Raw genomic sequence first — 19,575 nt, 5'->3', positions numbered from 1 at the left:
CCCATGCCCGCCCCGCCCCATCTGTCTCCCAGAAGCCCAAATCCCAGCGCTGCTGAGCAGGGCTGAGATGTCACATCGCCGGAGGGCACAGCTTGCTCCCACTCCTCATTGTCCCTGTGACTCCTGGGAAGTTACTTCATCGCGCTGGGTCCCAGCTTCCTCTCTGTGACCCCGGGCTGGCCGATGGGACCCACGCACTGCCCTCCAGGCCAGTGGGGAGGTTTAGGGAAGGTGGGACCTGAGCTGTGTTCAGAAAGGTGCCCGCACCCCAGGAGGCGGCCGGCAATGCTGCCGTCATGGCTGCTGTTCTGTCCCCCTGCGGGTCCCACGCCCTGCACTGTGCGCAGCCGCTGCTTCCCCAGAAGCTGCTTTGGCCTCAGCTCCTCTGTGCTGTCCCTGGCTCGTGAGCCCCCGGGACCACGTGGCACCCCCAGAAGGTCCTTTGCTCCTCTGCTAGGACCCGCTCCCTGCTCGCTCTTCCCTGCCTCTGCGCTGGCCTCGCTCAGTCTTTTTGAAAAAGCCTCATGTGGGGCGCCTGGGTGGCTCAGTCGGTTAAGCATCTGACTTCAGCTCAGGTCATGATCTCATGATTTGTGAGTTCGAGCCCCGTGTGGGGCTCTGGGCTGACAGCTCAGAGCCTGGAGCCTGCTTCGGATTCTGTGTCTCCCTCTCCCTCTGCCCCTCTCCTGCTCATGCTCTGTCTCTCTCTATCCCCCGAAAATAAATGTTAAAAAAAATTAAAAAATAACAATAAAAAAGCCTCATGAAAAGGAAACACAACACACGTGAGGCGTCAAGAAATGTGGGGTGGGGAGTCTGTGGCCCTGGCTTTGATTCCAGGCCGAACCACTCTCCAACTACCGTGCTCTCTTGAGCCCAGATACTCTCACCTGTGAAATGGAATGACAAGTCTTGACCTTGTAAGAGTTAGAGAGAACACGCGCATACATCCACGCATGCGCACGCACACGTACACACACAGGCACAGAAGGGGGCGACGCCCAAAGGGCACCTATTTTAGCCAGTGAATGCTAGTAAACATTGAGTGGGATGGGTGCTTTCATTCTCCCTGTNCCCCCCCCATTTCTCCCACACCACAGCATCTATGCCGAGGAGGAAGGGAGGAGAGTTGAGCCCTCCCCCTAAATTAAAGCAGATGAATTAAAGCAGATGAGAACAAGAAGCGACCAGTCTCGACCACCTTCCCCAGTCTGCCCTCGGATCAGAAACCTTCACAGATGCTGCTTTGGTGCCCTAGCCCTTCAGGCTGTGGATTTGAGGCTGCAGCCCCAGCTGCCTCCCCGAGGCCTCAGTCAGTGCATCCGATCCGTGCCTGTTTGGTACCGTGATGCTGCCTTGGCTCACACTGCATGCTTGTTTCATGGGAACGCATCTTCGCACCTCCTCTGAAAGTGTCTCAGATTCCCCAGCTGTGAATTTCCACTCATCTAAAATTCTTTCTCAAAGAATGAAGGCCTTCCCTGTAGCCTCATTCATTATGTGAACCTAGAATTCAGCTGATAAATATCTTTAAGTCAGTCCCTGAACCTGTCTGTCTCATGCCAGACAGGTTAATGCCTTAATTTAATGCCTTCTTCCTGTTGATTTCAGTTTCTCTTGGGCAGTCATCAGGACGTCCTCAATGAAAGGAATTTTCTTGAAATCTCTCCCACTTTGTAATCACCAGGTTAGAAGCTATATGCGTCACATGTAGTCTGGCTTCTACCAACATCACGGTTTCTTATTTGGGTTCTAGGAAATGAAACCAAAGAGGTTATTCTAAAAATAGCGATGCGTGGTGCTTACGTGGTCATTAGTTACTTTTTAATAAGTACCTCCAGAGTCCTTGGCTCTGGGCTGGGGACTGGGGACAGAAATCACCAACATCTGCTCTCATAATAATAGGAAGGCAGATCTGGACACAAAGCAATGTGTCACCATCACCAAGCCTGGGGGCTCCCAGTCACCAAAAGGAAAAAAACATGTGCCAACAGCACAGTCAGTAAAGGCTTTTTAATGTAATATTTGACTTTCACTCTTTGATCTTTTTCTTTTGTAATCTGTCACATGTGTACCTCTTAAATGAATAATATTAATATTTGATATTTTAAAAATTGCTGCTAGTTTTCTGGACGAGTGGTTCTCAGACTTCAGCATGTACCTTGAATCAGAATCACCTGGAGGGCTTCTTAAACCTGAGATTGTAGCATGTATCCCTCCTCCCCCCCCCCGCAGTCCGACCCCCTCCCAGGGTCTCTGATTCTGTAGGCCTGCGATGATGCTGGTGAACTTGCATTTGTAGCAAGTTCCCAGGTGATGCTGATGCCTCTGGTCTGGGGACCACACTTGGAGAACTGCTCGTTTCCACTGCCTGTTAAAAACTGAGAGATCGGATAATATTGGCTTATTGCTTGGCAGTGTTAAAATCTGTAAGGTATCCATTCATTCACAAACACTGAGCCGTCAGCGACACAATGGACATGGTGCAGGCTATGTGGATTGATCGCAATGGCTCGTGCTGCACAGAGTGGGCCTCCTTGGGTTCTTCCAACCACCCTAGAAGCCAGGTATTGTCATTATCCATATTCTACCCAAGGGGGATGTGAAAGGCAACGTCAGTCCTTTGATGCTACTCAGCTGAGCTTTGCGTGGCCATCTCTGACCTTTGACTCTGTAAACCGCTGTCCTTCCCCCTGTGCCTCTTGCCTATGTGTGTGCTAATTAGATCTGGTTACTTTCTAACCTTGAGATTAATTTTCCTGATTTTGCTGGATGTTGGCTTTCTTCCATGCTTTTCTCTTGCATATTCTGATTTTAATTATATTTTATTGGTTGCCTTTCACAGATGGGCGTCCTATGTCTTCCTTTCTTTGCCTTTGGTTTTTAAATCATGTTTGCATTTGTTCGGATGTGTTTGTTTTTCCCCCCAGGCCAGCAGATCTCACCACTTTTTTTCTGTTAAATAATTCCTACCTTCTGACTTTGAAATTGGATGCCTCTGAGATTGAATGTCTCGATGGGCCACAGATTCCTGCTATTGATTTCTTGCTTCAGAGTGCTAATATTAGGCCCTCCTCTGCAGCAGTCAGCTCAGGCCCCAGCCCAGCTGCTCTGGTCCCCCGAGGGCAGGAGCTGAGGCTGGTGGGTTCTCTCCCTCCCATCAGCCTTTCAGCACAAAACCAGCGCCTTCACCTGACTGCACAGCTGGCTATTAAAAGACTAGGAATGTTAAAAATAGCTCCCGCCACATTCCCACCTTGGAAGCTTTCAGGACAGCTCTCCAAAGAAACAATTAGATTCCACCCCTCTGAATCAAAGCAATGCAGAGCAATATCTTTCTTTCAGTAGAGGAATCTCAAAGTAAACATCATGCACAGAAACAGTTGTGCAGGGAGGCAGGATGTTGAGAAAAGCCACTGATGGATGGCGTTGCTTTTGGAACGGCCTGACTCATTTAGCCAGCTTTGCGTACTGGTGATTTATCACTGACTCGGGAAAGTTTTCCATCATTTCAGGAGCACACCCCGCATAGACAGTGATTTGGGGGTGCTACGGGGTACAAGTTTTTGGTTATGTTGCTTGCAATCAAGAGACTCCTAGGATTTGTTTTCTCCAAACCATTTGGATATTCGCAGGAAAACTTGCCCATTTTTCTCCCTGGACACAGATACATTTTAAGATATGTTTTTGGGGCACCTGGATGGCTCAGTCAGTTAGGCATCTGACTTCTGCTCACGTCATGATCTCATAGCTTGTGAGTTCAAGCCCCACAACTGGCTCTGTGCTGACAGCTCAAATCTGGAGCCTGCTTTGGATTCTGTCTGTGTCTCCCTCTCTCTCTCTGCCCCTTCCCTGCTCATGGTCTCTCTCTCTCAAAAATAAATAAACATAAAAAAAATTTTTTTAAAGAAATGTTTTCTACTTAAGCACAAAAAAGTGTAAAATTAAATACTCCAAGTCTACATTAGACCAAATGTAATCTCGGAATGCATCCTCTGAATGGATTATTCGGTTCAATGTGTTTCCTATGAGGTGTCTGGTTGCTTTACCACCTGCCGGCCTTCACTTAGTACATGTGCTTTATTTCGGCCAACGTCATTGCTCATGGTCAGATGCTCTAAAAGCACTAAGCCTCCATTTGGAGTTTAGAGCTTTGCCAATCATCCCATATGGCCTTGAAAGGCATCCTTATTATATATCCCAAGGCAGAGATTTTCTTATATCCTCTTTGTTGCAGTAGAATGTTCTCGGAAGAAACGATAAAACCTCTGGGATTCCCTAAAAGGAGAAAGCAGTATCTCCAATAGTCTTCTATTTTGGAACCCATTATTATATTATTTATTCATTGAATATCACTGTCATTAATTGCTCAGTAACTCAAAGCTTTCAGACTCAACGTGATTTATTTTAAAATGGTCTTTAACTTGCTAGAGGTTATAAGTATTCCTCAGGATTCTGGTTCTTAAAAATGTTCCTGAGGTTCCGTTTCCCTGCTTTGCAAGGACTGGTCTCTGTTTAAGGGGAGATAAAAAGCACTGGGATGAAAACAAGTGTTTTTAGTCTGAAGGACCAAGGTCTCATTGACCTACACCAAGGTTTCTCAACTCTGGCATGAGGGACATGTTGGGCTGCGTCATTCTTTGTTGTAGGGACCGTCCTGTGCACTGTGGCTGTTCAGCCCCGTCCTTGACTCCTACCTACCAGATGCCAATAGCACCCTCAGTGGAGTAACAATAAATCATGTCTCCAGACATCNGGGGGGGGGGGTTGGGGTTGGAGGGGATCATCCTGGTGGAGAATTGCTCTGACCCAGGGAATTAAACTTGGATAGAGCTGTCGCAGGGGCAGAGTCCTGCTTCAGGTCTGTTCATTTGCCGTGACTTAGGCACCTGTGGAAGGTGCTGAATGCTACTTGGAGAAGACCGAAGTGCAGAAGGGGTCAGCATAACTTCTCACCCATCCCAGTCTGGCTGGGGAGGAGGGTCCTTTAGCAGAGCGACTGCTCCGTTGTGGGGTCTCCCGCATCAGAAGCACCCAGACTGTTCCAGAATACAAGGTGATTTTAGATAGCGCGTGTTTGAGAGAATGCATGCATGTTTTAGTAGCGATGTATTTATTTCAATGTGCCTTAGGGAAAAAAGTAACGAGCACGTTTTGCGCATGCTGTTCTGGGTATTATTGCATAAGGAGAGGCTAAATCTGACTTGAAAGATATGGTTGATTTTAGGGAAAAAGCTTGAAGCAAGTTGATTGATTTGTGCTAGGAAATGTTTAAGTGTGGAGGATTCAGAGATTACCAAGAAAGGCAAAATCCCAATCTTTAGGGAATTTGTTGTTGAAAGAAAGCCAACAAAGAAGAGCCTTTCAGGTAGTAAATATAATGGATGGGGCCTGAAGGAACCCTGCGGGGGACAGCAGGAGACTCTGGGACAAAGCCCTGCTCCCATGGGTCACCTGCTGGCGGGGAGGTAACAAGTCTATGTGTGTCTTGTCCAGTAGAGGTACGTACTAAGATGCAGGATAAGGAAGAGCTTGAGGCCTGATGTTTGATCCAGTGATTTCTGCACAGAGACCTGGCTAATGGGAAAGGCGGCCATGGAAGGGCGTAGCTTGGAGGGAACACTCCGTGCGAGGTGGTGGTGGGACTCCACGGTTGAGGTTTTTTTTTTTTAATATTTTTATTTATTTCTAGGAGAGAGGGAGAGACAGTATGAGCAGGGGAGGGTCAGAGAGAGAGGGAGTCACAGATTGAAACAGGCTCCAGGCTCCGAGCTGGCAGTCAGCACAGAGCCCGACGCGGGGCTCGAACTCACGAACTGCGAGATCATGACCTAAGCGAAAGTCGGACGCTTAACCGACTAAGCCACCCAGGTGCCCCCACGGTTGAGGTTTTTGATGGCCACTCTGGGCTTTTCCTGCAGAGGGAAGATGATCTGAAATAATCTTTTGTGTTTGTTCCCTTGCAAGAATTAAATGTAAATCAGAGCGATTCTCAAGCTCCATTACACCTCTCAACGTATACTAGCTTACCTTATCTTTCAAAATTCATGCATCAAAAGATCAGTTATTCAGCTGAACACTTTAATTGGAATCCGAAGTCTGATAGATCCTCTCACGTACCACGTTATCCTAACCGTGACACATTCTTTGGACGTGCGGATTAGCCAAACCAGACACCAAGGGGCGACTCCAGAGCTTGACCTCTGACATCACATCGTCATCTGTGAATGCGACTCTTTCTCTTTCTGGGTTATAAGGCTCAGACCCAGAGCTGTGTTATTCTCAGCTAATTGCAGGTCTTGACCCTAATGAATTAGAGCAGGCGCCCAGGGGTCGGAGGTTGTTTCTGGGGGAGAGATTTTTGCCTGTCTCCCAGGACCTGGACATTCAGGGCAACTCTCAGGTCAGTGATGAGCATGCAGAGGCCACCCTTCTCCTCTGCTGACTCCAATGGCAGTAAACATCCGCTCACGCTCTCCACATGGGGTTGATTTCACAACGCACAAGCCCTGGGTTCACAGGACATCTTGACCTAAATGCTCTGATTGTATCTGTCAATCCCCCTTGAGTTTGTAGCGGACTTCCTTCCCTGCATAGTTGGATTTCACATCTCCGTACCTGGTGTTGGAGTCGACTTTAATGCACTCTCTTAGGTCCTCTACTCCTTTATGAAATTCATTTTTAATCCCTCCCACCTCTGCTTCCTGCTCTTACAGATGAAATTCCCTGCATTTCCTGTAGTCCCTTCTCCCTAAGTTTATTGCTGACTTTCTTCTTGTTATGTGCCAGGTTTTTTTAAATTTTTTAAATGTTTATTTATTTTTCAGAGAGAGAGAGAGACAGAGAGGGAGACAGAGAGAGAGACAGAGAGAGAGACAGAGTACGAGTGGAGTAGAGGCAGAGAGAGAGGGAGAAACAGAATCCTAAGCAGGCTCCAGGCTCTGAGCTGTCAGCACAGAGCCCCATGCGGGACTCTAACTCACAGACCATGAGATCATGACCTGAGCTGAAGTCAGACGCTTAACTGACTGAGGCACCAAGGTTTTAAATCCATGCCATGCTTCTCTTCCTAGGGCAGGACCACAATTGCTTTTGTTGTATCCTGTGTCCTTCTCACATTTTTGCACAGCCTGAAAACACCATTAAAGACTGTGTGGAGGAGCTTGGTGATGTTAGGGACAGACAGATTCCAGGGTGGCCACGGCGCAGTGGTCGACGGGGAGACGTGTAGGGATGAAGGAGGCAGGGGCCAGATCACGTTGTGCCTTTCACCCATGGAGGCAAGTGTTTGGGTTCTGTTCCAAGCCCTTTGTAAAGCAAGTGGAAGGTTTTAAGTATAAGAATAATAGGATATAAGCTATGTCTTTAAAAAAACAATCCCTCCAGCTCCTCCCACGTGGATTGTAGAATGGACTGTAGGAAAGCAAGAGTAGGGGTGAGGAGGTGGGCCGAGGGAGCCGTGTCTTAAGTCCTGGTGAGAGGCAGTGATGCCTGGGACTGGACCACATGAAAGCGTCATGTGGTTATAATACTAATTCCAAAGGGGGTCCACGAATGCTTTGGGTTTGGCTAAGAAGGAGCCGTATCGCTAGTTCTGAGGAAAGTTACTGCTATTTGCTGTGGCAGTTAGGTATAGACTTTGTCCTTTGGAAACCCGAATGAAGGACGATTATCTCTGTTGTGGATTTTTAAGGATGTCTAAGTGGCATCCACACCACCTTTTCCGCATACTGCTGGGCCTTTACATGGGCTTTTCTCTGTGCCTTGCCAACATTCCTGTTAGGAACTTATGACCTAGGTCTTTAAGTCCTGAAATGCCCATTTGTGTGTGTGTGTGTGTGTTAGAGAAAATTCTCCTGTTAGCAATGGGCACAAAATGACCACGTATTCACTGTGTTGACATACTCATTGCTTTCCTCAAACATTCCACAGGGTCTTCTGAATGTGTGTCACTGCTTTGGTAGGTGAGGAAGTGTCCATGATCAGCATGGTAATTTTCTTCCTCAGAGAAGACACCAGCTTTCCACAGAATGGAAGAGAGAGCCCAGGCAAAGCCTTCATGGTCTTGTAAAATTTAAATTCCATTCACTCATTTAGTTTTAAATATCAAACGAAGAAACAACAGACATGGACAGGTAATTTGCAGATGCCTTAGATGTGCAGTTCAGAATATTCTATATAGATCAATAGCAGGGATTTGTCTGACCACTACTGTAGGTTTCTGCTCTCTGCGGGTCTGAGAAATGACTCACTGGTGTTTAAGAGTCCCTTAAACCAGCCACAGGGCACTTTTAGTTCCTTGTCGTCTCTGCCTGTCCTCTCCAAGATCTGGCTTCCGTTGGCTCAGTGCAGTCAGTGATGGTACTCCTAGAACTTCCGGCTAAATTGCAACTACTTCCTTTGATGTCAACAATCATGACTGGCCTGGTGTGGACAAGTGTCAGGTCCTTATTACAGCTCCGCAGACACACAGGCTGGTGGTTATTGCCAGCAACTGACCAGCTGGTCACCTGCAGCTAAGGATGCTCAGTAATCTCATAATCCCATAATCCCATAATCCTGGCCCTGCCTCCCTCACTCATCTGTTGCTGTTTTCATTTTCCAGTTATATTGAACTCATACAGATGCCAACATACACATAACTTTACATGTCTAAGTATACACATGGTCTTTTTCTTTATAGTTCCATGTTTCCCTTATTTAAAAAATCTTTGCGAGAGAGCGTTGAAGCTCAAGATCCAAAAGCAATGAGAGAGTGACTGGTCCCTGAGCCGTGTTCCTCATTAGAGAGGACTCTCAACATTTGAGTAAGAAAATTCTCTTATACTGGGTCATCTCAGGCAGTGCAAGACTTTAGAATCTCTACCACTAAGTATCAGTGGGACAATCCCAAACACCCCACAAGCTGCAAATGTGGGTTGACCTCAGGTTGAAATCCTACTAAACTTACATATGTAAATACTGGAGCATTTAACAGCACTTAAGATTTACCTTGTGGGGCACAGTCAGTTAAGCTTCCGACTTTGGCTCAGGTCACAATCTCACAGTTTGTGAGTTGGAACCCCGTGACAGCTCAGAGCCTGGAGCCTGCTTCAGATTCTGTGTCTCCCTCTCTCTGCCCCTCCCTTGCTTGTGCTCTGTCTCTCTCTCAAAAATAAATAAACATTAAAAAAAGATTAAATTTTTTTAAAATTGCTTAAAGGTTTAATTTATTAGAGTGAATTAATATCTCTTACATAAGAGTGAATTAAATGCATGGGAAGATTTGTGTATTATCCCACAAATGAGGTTTGTAAAAGGAAATGTTGAAATTAATAAATGTAGTTTAAAGTGTTTAATTCAGTTTGTAAATAGGACCACACATTAAAAAAGCCATTAAAAGTGATCTTTAAAAAAATCTCCGTTAGTTAGGGATACATATTGAAGTCTTTACAAGTAAACTGAAATTTGCTTTCAGATGCCCCAACAGGGAAAATGTAAAACTATGAGGGAGCTGGGTAAAATTAAATGGACAAATGCTAGTAATTGTTGAATTTGGTGATAGATACATGAGGCTTGTATCTTAGTCTTTCTATGTGTAAGTATGTTTAAAATTCCCAAGTAAAATGTTCAAGGAAAGTGAAATGTTAAAATTTTCTCTAAAGAATTTTGAAGCTCATGGAATTCTGAATTCTGCTTATATTGTTTCTGTCCAGTAGGGACATAGACCTCCCTTACAGATGATAACTCATTGGCTTCTGGCTATTTTTCATGCTTTGTGTGGTTCTGGGGTCACAATTTTAAGACCTTTGTGATGGCAGGATTCATGACTCTGTATCCTGTAACCACTGCTTCTACGAAGCCAGTATTTGTAACTGGTCATCTTTTTCATGAAGATACTTTTATAGCCTATTGTAGACACATCAAAAGCAGAGATTCAAAGAAAATTCTTGGTGGGCCCAAGAATATCCATGCTGTTTACTCTGTGTCTACCTATAATTATGTATTTCTTTATACGTCATTTTCCGTTATTTTCCCTTCACGTTAAATACGTGTTTTTGAGCATGCGATGGATGCTGCCGTGGTAATGATGATGCATTTAAGGGGTTGGGCTCGGGAGTCTGACTCCCTGTGTGGCATCGTGCAAATGGCTTAAACTTCCCAGTTCTCAGTTTCACCATCTGTAAAATGGACATGATTGTGATGATACTGACCCCATAGTTTGCAGTGAGGATGAGTTAATGTATAGAAGCAAAAAGAAGTGTTCTATTATAGATATTAGCTATGACTTTTAGTCAAAAACTTATTTCAATGTTTATTTATTTTTGAAAGACAGAGAAACAGAGCCTGAGCACAGGAGGGACAGAGAGAATGAGAGGAAGACACAGGATCTGAAGCAGGCTCCAGGCTCTGAGCTGTCAGTACAGAGCCCGGCGTGGGGCTCGAACACACAAACTGTGAGATCATGACCTGAGTCGAAGTCAGACGCTCAAGTGACTGAGCCACCGAAGCACCCCTAGTCAAAAATTTATTCATAGTACTCTTCTGAAAAACAGTTTTCTCTCCCTCATTCTGAATTTACAGTTGTCATTTGAAGATCTATGAACATAATATTATCATATTAAGATATTCTGCTCTGCGATTTTGAAATAGCTTTTTGTCCTCGTGTTCGGGTTTTTAGTTCTACAGTTATTTTACTCATCTTATCCTGCTAATAAGCTAGAATCTCCTGAGCTATTTTGAAGCCTTAGGGAAGACTAAGGTTGCACATAAATGCCTCCACATTCACATTCTGTAATTTCTACTTGTTTGGCAGGTAATTGAAGCTCAGGTAAATCATCCCTCTTCTAATATCATTGATTTACTTTGGCAAATCTCAGATTCAAGTGCTAATGACAGTCTTTCAAAACTAATAATTCAGAAAGACAAGTTTTTAGGTACTTAATGTACATCCTAGCAAGGTATAAAATGCTACAGGATGATTATAATCGTGCAGAAAATATCTGTGCATAAGTACTTCTCATAGGAATCATCCCCCAATTATTAAGAGTTCTGTCACTCAAATAACAGCAGTAAGGGCAGCGCCTCTTTCTGTCTGACATCGTGTTGTCCAAGTTTTCCTTCATAGCCATTTTAAAATGAACACTTGTTTCTCTGGAGGGCTTTGTTTTCATAGTTAATAAATAATGAAGAATTTATTTATTTAAAAAAACCTTTTTAATGTTTGTGTGTGTGTGTGTGTGTGTGAGAGAGAGAGAGAGAGAGAGATAGCTTGAGCTCCAGTGGGGGAGGGGCAGAGAGAGAGGGAGACACAGAATCTGAAACAGGCTCCAGGCTCTGAGCTGTGAGCACAGAGCCCGATGCGGGGCTCGAACCACAAACCGTGAGATCATGACCTGAGCCAAAGTTGGACCCTTAACTGACTGAGCCACCCAGGTGCCCCTAGTGTGGAATTTATTTAAAGCTTTGGGTTGCGTTCTTACAGATTGGAGTCCTTACTTCCTTAACACACGTGTGGTTATGTTACCGTCCAATGAAATCCTCACCAGAGTCTTGCTTCACAGAGAATTTGCTGAGCTGGATGGGATTCAAATAAGATTAAGAATGATATATTCAGGTGCTTAACATTACGTGTGTTTCAATCTCTTTGTCTGTAACATGAGGGAATGGGGCATGGCATTAACACAGGAGGGTTCTTCCAGCTGTAAAGTATAAATTGAAGAAATCTTAATGCCTTGCATTTTTCCTAGTGCTTTTTAAAAATAGGTGTTGGGCTGACCCAGGGAAAGTGGCCATCCTGTCAGTTAGATGGAGCAGAACATTGTAGATTGTGTTTTGCCCTGTGTCACAAGGAAGCTGGGACCCCTCAATTCCTGAAGGTCCTGACTAATATTTCAAAGTAAAATGCAGGGCTTAAGGCTGAAGAAATGTCTCTCCTTGCAGTAAAGATTTTGGCCAAGTCCATGACTTTTGAACTGTGATTCTAAACTGCTAAGACTGTTTCTCATCGCAAAATCAAAGCAGACTGAGGAGTGACAGGGGACTGGGGGGCTCTTTAGCTCAAAGCTGCTGCTTTCAGTGGGCGGGTACCCGTTGACTCGGTCAGTTCCTGGGGCAGTTCACGATGGTTTTGGAATACTGCGTTTTTATAAAATATCTGTCTTGTTTGATTCAGGTTATACTGGAGAGCTTTGCCAATCCAAGATTGATTACTGTATCCTAGAGCCTTGCCGAAATGGAGCAACATGCGTGTCTAGTCTCAGTGGATTCACCTGCCAGTGTCCAGAAGGTAAATATCATTGCCTCAGAATAACTTTTGTTTTCCATTTTAAACCATAAACTACTTTGATCAGCTTCAAATTTCTGAAAAACTCCATACAAGAGAACTTCCTATTTTGTTCCGTTTATAAAACAAAAGATAAGAGTCTTTTTTTAAAATTCTATGCTAGAATAGCTTGAGAATTACATTTGAATATTAGACACAATGTAGGAATTCCTGTGATTTTTATTTATACCTTGAAAATGAATAAATATAATACAATGATAACTATAGTAAGATTTTTCGTAAATTTCACATGTTAAAATTTTCAAAATTTTGTTTTTGATACCACTACACATAAAAAATATTTCAACATAAAGTCCACCTACTTTTATTTATCTTATTTATTTAAAATATTTATTTCTTTTGAGAGAGAGAGACAGCATGAGCAGGGGAGGGGCAGACAGAAAGGGAGAGAGAGAATTTCAAGCAGGCTCCGCACTCTCAGCACAAAGTGGGATGCAGTGCTCCATCTCACGAACCTGTGAGATCATGACCCGAATCGAAATCAAGAGTTGGACGCTCAACCGACTGAGCCACCCAGGTGCCCCTCACCTGCTTTTATTTTAAATCAACTTTGTAACATCTTAGAAACTTCCAAGATTCTGGAAAGTCACATCTTTTGAGCTACTTTTATTTTATTTATTTACTTATTATTTATTTTAATGTTTAGTTTTGAGAGAGAGAGAGAGAGAGAGAAAGAGCAAGCCCAGGAGAAGGGCAAAGAGAGGGAGACACAGAATCCAAAGCAGGCTCCAGGCTCTGAGCTGTCAGCATGGAGCCCAATGTGGGGCTTAAACTAATGAACCACAAGATCAATACTTGAGCTGAAGTTGAACATTATCGACTGAGCCACCCAGGCACCCCTTGAGATACTCTTAGTTTAAAAAAATTTTTACTGTTAGACTAGTTCGACCTGAAGGGGCAAGCAGATGGCCATAGCTAGCAAGCTGGTATTCAAATATGATTTTGTCCTCAGAGGAAGTTCACATTTCTGCTTGGAGGTATTTTATGGAAGGGATTACTTTAAACATTAATACTGAAAGAATAACTTGATGTTAAGAGTTTCTTGTTCTTTATTTTCTTAAGTTTTATTTTTTTATTTAAGAGGGGGAGGGGCAGAGAGAGAGGGAGGCAGAGAATCCCTAGCAGACCCCAACGCTGTCAGCACAGAGCCTGACACGGCGCTCAAGCTCACGAACTGTGAGATCATGACCTGAGCTGAGACTAAGAGCTGGATGCCTAACAACTGAGCAACGCAGGCGCCCCTAGAGGTTTGTTTTGTTTTTGAAACCAGCATGTAAGTTCCTGATCCAAAGAGGTGATATTGACAAGTGCATGAAGTATCAGGACATGATCTGCAGAGGTTAAGTGTAGAGTCTGAGTGCGTAAGGAACCGCCTCTGGGCCCCACATTACCCTGCTTTGCCCCTGGCTGAGAGGCTGCAGGGGGGTGGTGGCTAGGCATGGCACTTGCTAGAAGGCCACCGACCTTCCACGTGACCCAAGGGCTCAGGGTTGCCAGGGAGCAGCACGTGTGATCTGCAGCACCTCCTCCTCCTTAATATCTTGTAGACCTGCACTGAAGAAGTGAATCCTGTCCCACAGCTTCCGCTCACCTGTGCGGGGTAGGAGCCACAGCCCCTTGGTGCTTGTGCTTGCGATATATGTGGTTACCATGGCAATGGAGTAAAGTGTGTTTGATGAGCCTGACGCTTCACCCTCCCCTTGAGTCTCTGAAGCACATGGAAAACATGGACACGTTGAAAGGGGTTGAGGGCTAAGCAAGCAGCACGCATGGCCCTTCCACACGAGCTTTGCAGATTTTCACGGCTTCGTGGCACCCTGGGTTAGGCGGTTGCTAACTAACTGGTTGTAGGCTGTGCTTCTCGTCAAGGGTGGGCTTTAGGGTCACCAGCTGATTGACCGCAGCAAATCATGAATCTCCTGAATCTCCCTGCTGCCACCTGATCCTCCTAAATGTGGGCTTCAGTGAGAGGCATACTTCACAGGGCCATTCTGAGCACAAATGGGATTTCTGCGAAAGAGCTCTGAAAACTGCAAATGGCTTATTTTTATAGTTTTGACTGTCACCAGAAAGTTAAAGTGAGACCCCGGAGGCTCATAGAGGCAGTGACTTACAAAAATCACGGCAGCCATAAAGGATGGCCCTTGAAGCGGGACCCAAGGGTTTTACTTTGCCTCATACTGCCATTTTTCCCAGCAGATAGAGATGACTGAGAACTTTCCATATGCCAGGCGCTGCGCTGGGCGCTGGGATTTAAGGGCCAGAGGAGCTGATGTGGGGCTTCCCAAGGTGCATACACAGATAAGTGTGTAATTAGAGCAGGGTTGGGGCCTTGATGATGTACAGAAGGAGCTGTTCAGTCTTGGGCAGCTGGGTGTGCTGAGTGAGGCCCTGAGTGAGGCCAGGGAGGAGGAAGGTGGACTGAGGGCATTGCTGATGAGGAAAGATGACGAGGAGGAAAGTGGGGGGCAGGAGGTTGATGTATGCATGGCTTCACAGGGCTTGTGTGCCAAGGGGGGCATTTCATCTTCATCCTGAGGGGTAGTCAGGGGCTTAGGTCTGGAGCCTGTATCTACCTGGTATCTCACTCACCAGCTGGGTCTCATGGGCAAGTGAGTTCACACCTCTCGCTCTCTCTCGCTCTCTCTCGCTCTCTCTCTCTCTCTGTCTCGGTTTCCTAATCTGTAAATTGGGGAAATGCTAATGTCCACTTAATAGGGACAATGAGGATTAAATGGGACGATTGCAGGTAAAGTACTTAGCACAGTGCCTGGCTAAGTAGCTATTCAGTATTAGCTGCTTCGAGTATTAGCTGCTTCGTCGTTATTGATTTCCTAGTAATGACTACTGTTAAGCCATTGATGAATTTAAATAGGAATTTGTAATTTTCATTCTGGAACAGTGTGAGATAGAGAGTGGGAGTAAGGAGACAAGTTTGGGGATTGTGGTAGAGGTCCAGGGAATAGATGTTGACTGGTAGGAGGGAAAGGGTAGAACTTAGAAAGGAGGGAAGCAAAGGTCAAGTGAGGGGGCCTGAGGTGGGTGGGTGATGAGGGGAGGGGCAAGTTTGTTCACTCTGTCTCTCTGTGGTAGGCTGTGCCATTCCTGGAGAAAAAGAAATGCAGAGGACAGGTGTTCTATTTTGGACGTGTTGAGTTTGAGTGGCCTTTGTGACATCCAAGTGGACATGTCAGCTGTGAGTCTGGAAGCTGGTGGAGAAGTCCAGGCCAAGTCCAAAGGCAGACCCATTAGCCCATAGCCTGCAGTTTAAACCTTGGCACCTGGGGGATTGTCTAGGGAACCTTCTTTTTATCCAGTGGCCTGTCAGTTCCTCCACACTGTCTAGTTAAAGCCTAGTGGACATGTGACACTCTGGAATGAAAAGAATGAAGACCAATTTCCCAGCGGTCTTTGCACGAAGAGATTTCTCGGAGGTTCACCTCTGAAGAGGGACCAGGGAAAGGGGGCTTTACTTCTAGTTCTGAAGGATTCACTGCATGTTTTGGAACCTCTTAGCAGGAGCGGGTGGCCGGTGACCGGGCGGCTGGCGTTTTTAAAGCGGCCCCTCCCACTGGCTTGTTCCCTGGGTGCTTGTGGTAGAAAATTATGTTTACAGAGCACACTGTGTCTCAGGATCCTTCTTATTTCCGTCACACTGTGAAGATTGTGAAGTGTCTCAAGTCCATGGAATGTTCTGGTGTTCTGAGCTAGCACTGGACCCTTGCTGCCTCCTTTTCTTTCTTTCCTTTTTTTTCCTTTGTCTCCAGTGATAAATGTTTTGTCATGTTTGCTTTATACATACTCGTTTACATATATAGTTTGTTTGTTTCTTTGCAAAGTAATTTGAAAGCAAATGAGAGACATCATCGCTCTTCATGCCCAAATAAATAGGTTTGTGTTTTCTGAGAATCAGCACAATCTTCTTCATATCTTACAGGGCACCTAGAAAATGACTTACCCTAAAAAATTAGTAATTATTTCCTCATATTACATCCTATCACCCTTTTTTCATTTATTCCTTTATATGTGTTAATTCTGTCTGCCCTGTTTCCCTGGGTTCTCTTGAGAGGGCGGGAAAATCCCACCCCAGGAGCATTTAAGGCCGTATTTTATATTAGGAGGAGGTAAATAAAAATGTGTTAAATGAACTAATTATAAAAGTCAGCACTTCAATATCACCCTTCTAGTCTACCAGCATCTCTGATCCTCACAACAGTTCTATGAAGCAGATGCTGTTAATATCCCCATTTAACATACTGGGAAACTGAGGCACAAGATGATCAAATAACCTGCCCGTTATCACATAGCTAGAAATTTAAACCCAGGCACCTTGGCACTGGTCTTCTTAGCCACTGTCCACTACTGTCTCTAAATATGTCCTTTAAAATAAACTGCATGTTGTTTATTTTTAAAGATGATCTTTGTAATGATAGCCAGGAGTANAAATCCTTTTACAGCAATTCCCTCCCAGTCGGGAAAGCTGTTACAACTAGGTTTTCCCTCTGGATAGAGCTTTCAACTCTGCGCCTTCACATCCTGACTCTTTTCCATCCTTTTAATCTTCATTCTGTTTCCTTCAAGGATCCTTCTCCATCCAACCTGGACCAGGTCCTTCGAGGTTGGAGTCCTTCCTAGGTCTCTGTCTCTTTGACACTTCACCTCCTTTTTAACCTCTTTCCAAAAGTTCAAAGTCAGTGAGGCCTGTGAGACAGCGTGTGTGGAAATTACCCTTTAAGCTCTCCTTCTGGAAGGTTTCTGCTTTCCTCCTACACTTAGCGTTTTATTCTTTGTTAATAGGTTCTGTCTTTTCTCCGAATTTCTACTTCACGTTCACTGGGTCCACATTTGTAAAGTGCAGTTTAGGATTATGGTTCCTGTGGAGGTGATTAAGAAACCAAAGTAAAAACATCACGAGTGTTTTCTTAGAGATACTTTCCTGAATGACAGCAGCAAAGAGGAGGAATTAGAAGCTGATCTTACTGCTGATGTATTTCCTCTGGACGCAGATACTGTCTCTATGTTTGATTTAGAACCTTGAGATCCTTACATTTTAAAACAGATGCATTTTAATTCTGAAGACATCTAATTATATATACTTACCATCACTGCCTATTGGTATTTAAATATGTAAATTTAAATATATGAATACATTTAAATACATATGTAAATAAAATCTGAATATGATTGTCTTAGCTATCCTCTCTGCTTCAGTACTTCTGAATTTTTATTTTCTTTTTCCGCCTCAGAATTTGAAATAGAATACCACACAAACTAATAGGGAATAAAAAGGACTTATTAGAGATAAAAGCGTTCAGCAGTAAAGCCCGTTTGTTGGTCTTACAGGTATGCCGATCGCATCAAGTAGGGCACGGAATCACATTGCGGGGAATCTAACCACCTGCCTGGCATCTACGTAGGCATGTGACAACCAGAGACTGGCGTGAGAATATGGGTCTCTGGGCACTAGTTTGAGAAGATATCATTTCATCCAATACATTTTAAAAACATTAGTCAAAAGGTATTTTCTGGTGTCACGCTTTCTGATGGGAGCACAGATCCACAGAATTTGTGTTAAACAGCTCTTGTGCTACGATTCTGAAAGCAAATATTGCAACCAGGGAGGGGATCTGTTTCCATGCTGGATTCCACCATCAGAAGTGCAGGGCTTATAACTTGGAAACTCTGTAGCCCGGTGTGGTTAGTGTCCTTCTCTGGCCCGAGGTTAGTAGACCTGAGTCTGGGGCCAGAGAGGAGGCAGGGGAGGGGGTGGTTACAAATGTGGGTTGTTTTTTTTTTTTTAATGTTTTATTTAATTCTAGGAGAGAGAGAGAGAGACAGCATGAGCAGGGGAGGGTCAGAGAGAGAGGGAGTCACAGACTCTGAAACAGGCTACAGGCTCTGAGCTGGCAGTCAGCACAGACCCCGACGCGGGGCTCGAACCCATGATCCGCGAGATCATGACCTAAGCGAAAGTTGGATGCTCAACCGACTAAGCCACCCAGGCGCCCCAACAAATGTGGGTTTTTAGGGTCACATTGCTTGTGTTTGAATTCTGGACATAACCCCTTTGCAGCTCTGTGCTTCTCTGGGGCTCACTCTTCCACTTAGAAAATGGGGATGATATTAGGACATCCATTAGAAGTTAGTGCGAGGAACAGAAAAAGCCCTTAGCTCTGTGCTTGGCGAAGAGTTAATACTGAATAGTGTTAGCTGTGCTGATGATGACGGCGGTGATGGGAATTTAGTCATATCACCCTGGGTGAGTCATACACTTTTCATCTCCTCCAACCATTGTTTTCTTGTTGTAAAATGATGAGGATTGACTGTTACCTTTAAGGGACCCTATTCCTGATAGTCTTTGATTCAAACACATCAGCTTAAGAACCCCTTGCCGAGTCAATAAATCCAGCTTGTTCTTTCAAGGAATGTTTACAGAGAAAAGTTTCATAACCTCTAAACGACTCCCTAAAACTGAATGTTGGCCCTCAGGCCCTGTAGGTTAAATCCCATTACAGCAAGCTCCAAGGGTTTATCCAAACTATTTTTGTTTTTCTACATTTTATAGCCTTGAGTAATCTAGCCATATAAATCCCTTTGTCCAGCTCAAATGTCAGTGGTAATGCTTTTCATCTTAGAGGGATTTACGGACAATCACCACACATGTCATAAAAATTATCTCTGAGATAATGTGTATTGTTCAGAAACTGGGCATGTTACCCAAAAAGGATTTAGGAGTCATACAGTCTTAGGAGTTGGTTGTTTTCCCCCAGTGTCCTGATAGGTAGGATTTGGGTGAAAGCATTCTCTTAAGGACTTTATTTTATTTTATTTTATTTTTTTTTTTAATTTTTTTAATGTTTTATTTATTTCTAGGAGAGAGAGAGAGACAGCGTGAGCAGGGGAGGGTCAGAGAGAGAGGGAGACACAGACTGTGAAGCAAGCTCCAGGATCTGAGCTGGCAGTCAGCACAGAGCCCGACGCGGGGCTCGAACCCATGAACCGCGAGATCATGACCTAAGCGAAAGTCGGACGCTTAACCGACTAAGCCACCCAGGCGCCCCTTAAGGACTTTATTTTAAACTGCACGTATTTACATAAGAAATGTGCACCATGTCCTCATAAAATTCCCAGGCCTCAATCAAATACTGTTTTTATTCTTTGAAACTTTGGCGTTGTCCCTTAATCACCACTTCATTTAGGAATTGTCGCAGCTGAGATCCTTGGCGTTCCAAACAGTATATAGTTTCACC

At 44.6% G+C, this 19,575-nt stretch overlaps 1 protein-coding gene across 1 annotated transcript in view; it reads left to right on the top strand.

The window, feature by feature from the left end:
- The window catches only part of DNER (delta/notch like EGF repeat containing), a 194,480-nt gene that overhangs the window by 88,275 nt on the left and 86,630 nt on the right, over nucleotides 1-19,575 (top strand). Inside the window, exon 9 of the mRNA XM_077761381.1 lies at nucleotides 12,155-12,268. Coding sequence (XP_077617507.1) covers nucleotides 12,155-12,268 — 114 coding nt within the window. The remainder of the gene's footprint in view (nucleotides 1-12,154; nucleotides 12,269-19,575) is intronic.

Source organism: Crocuta crocuta, unplaced genomic scaffold (genome assembly GCF_008692635.1).
Source record: "Crocuta crocuta isolate KB4526 unplaced genomic scaffold, BGI_CrCroc_1.0 scaffold516, whole genome shotgun sequence".
Classification (NCBI taxonomy): Eukaryota; Metazoa; Chordata; class Mammalia; order Carnivora; family Hyaenidae; genus Crocuta; species Crocuta crocuta.
Note: the sequence above shows the minus strand (reverse complement) of the source record. Positions and strands in the feature narration are given on the sequence as shown.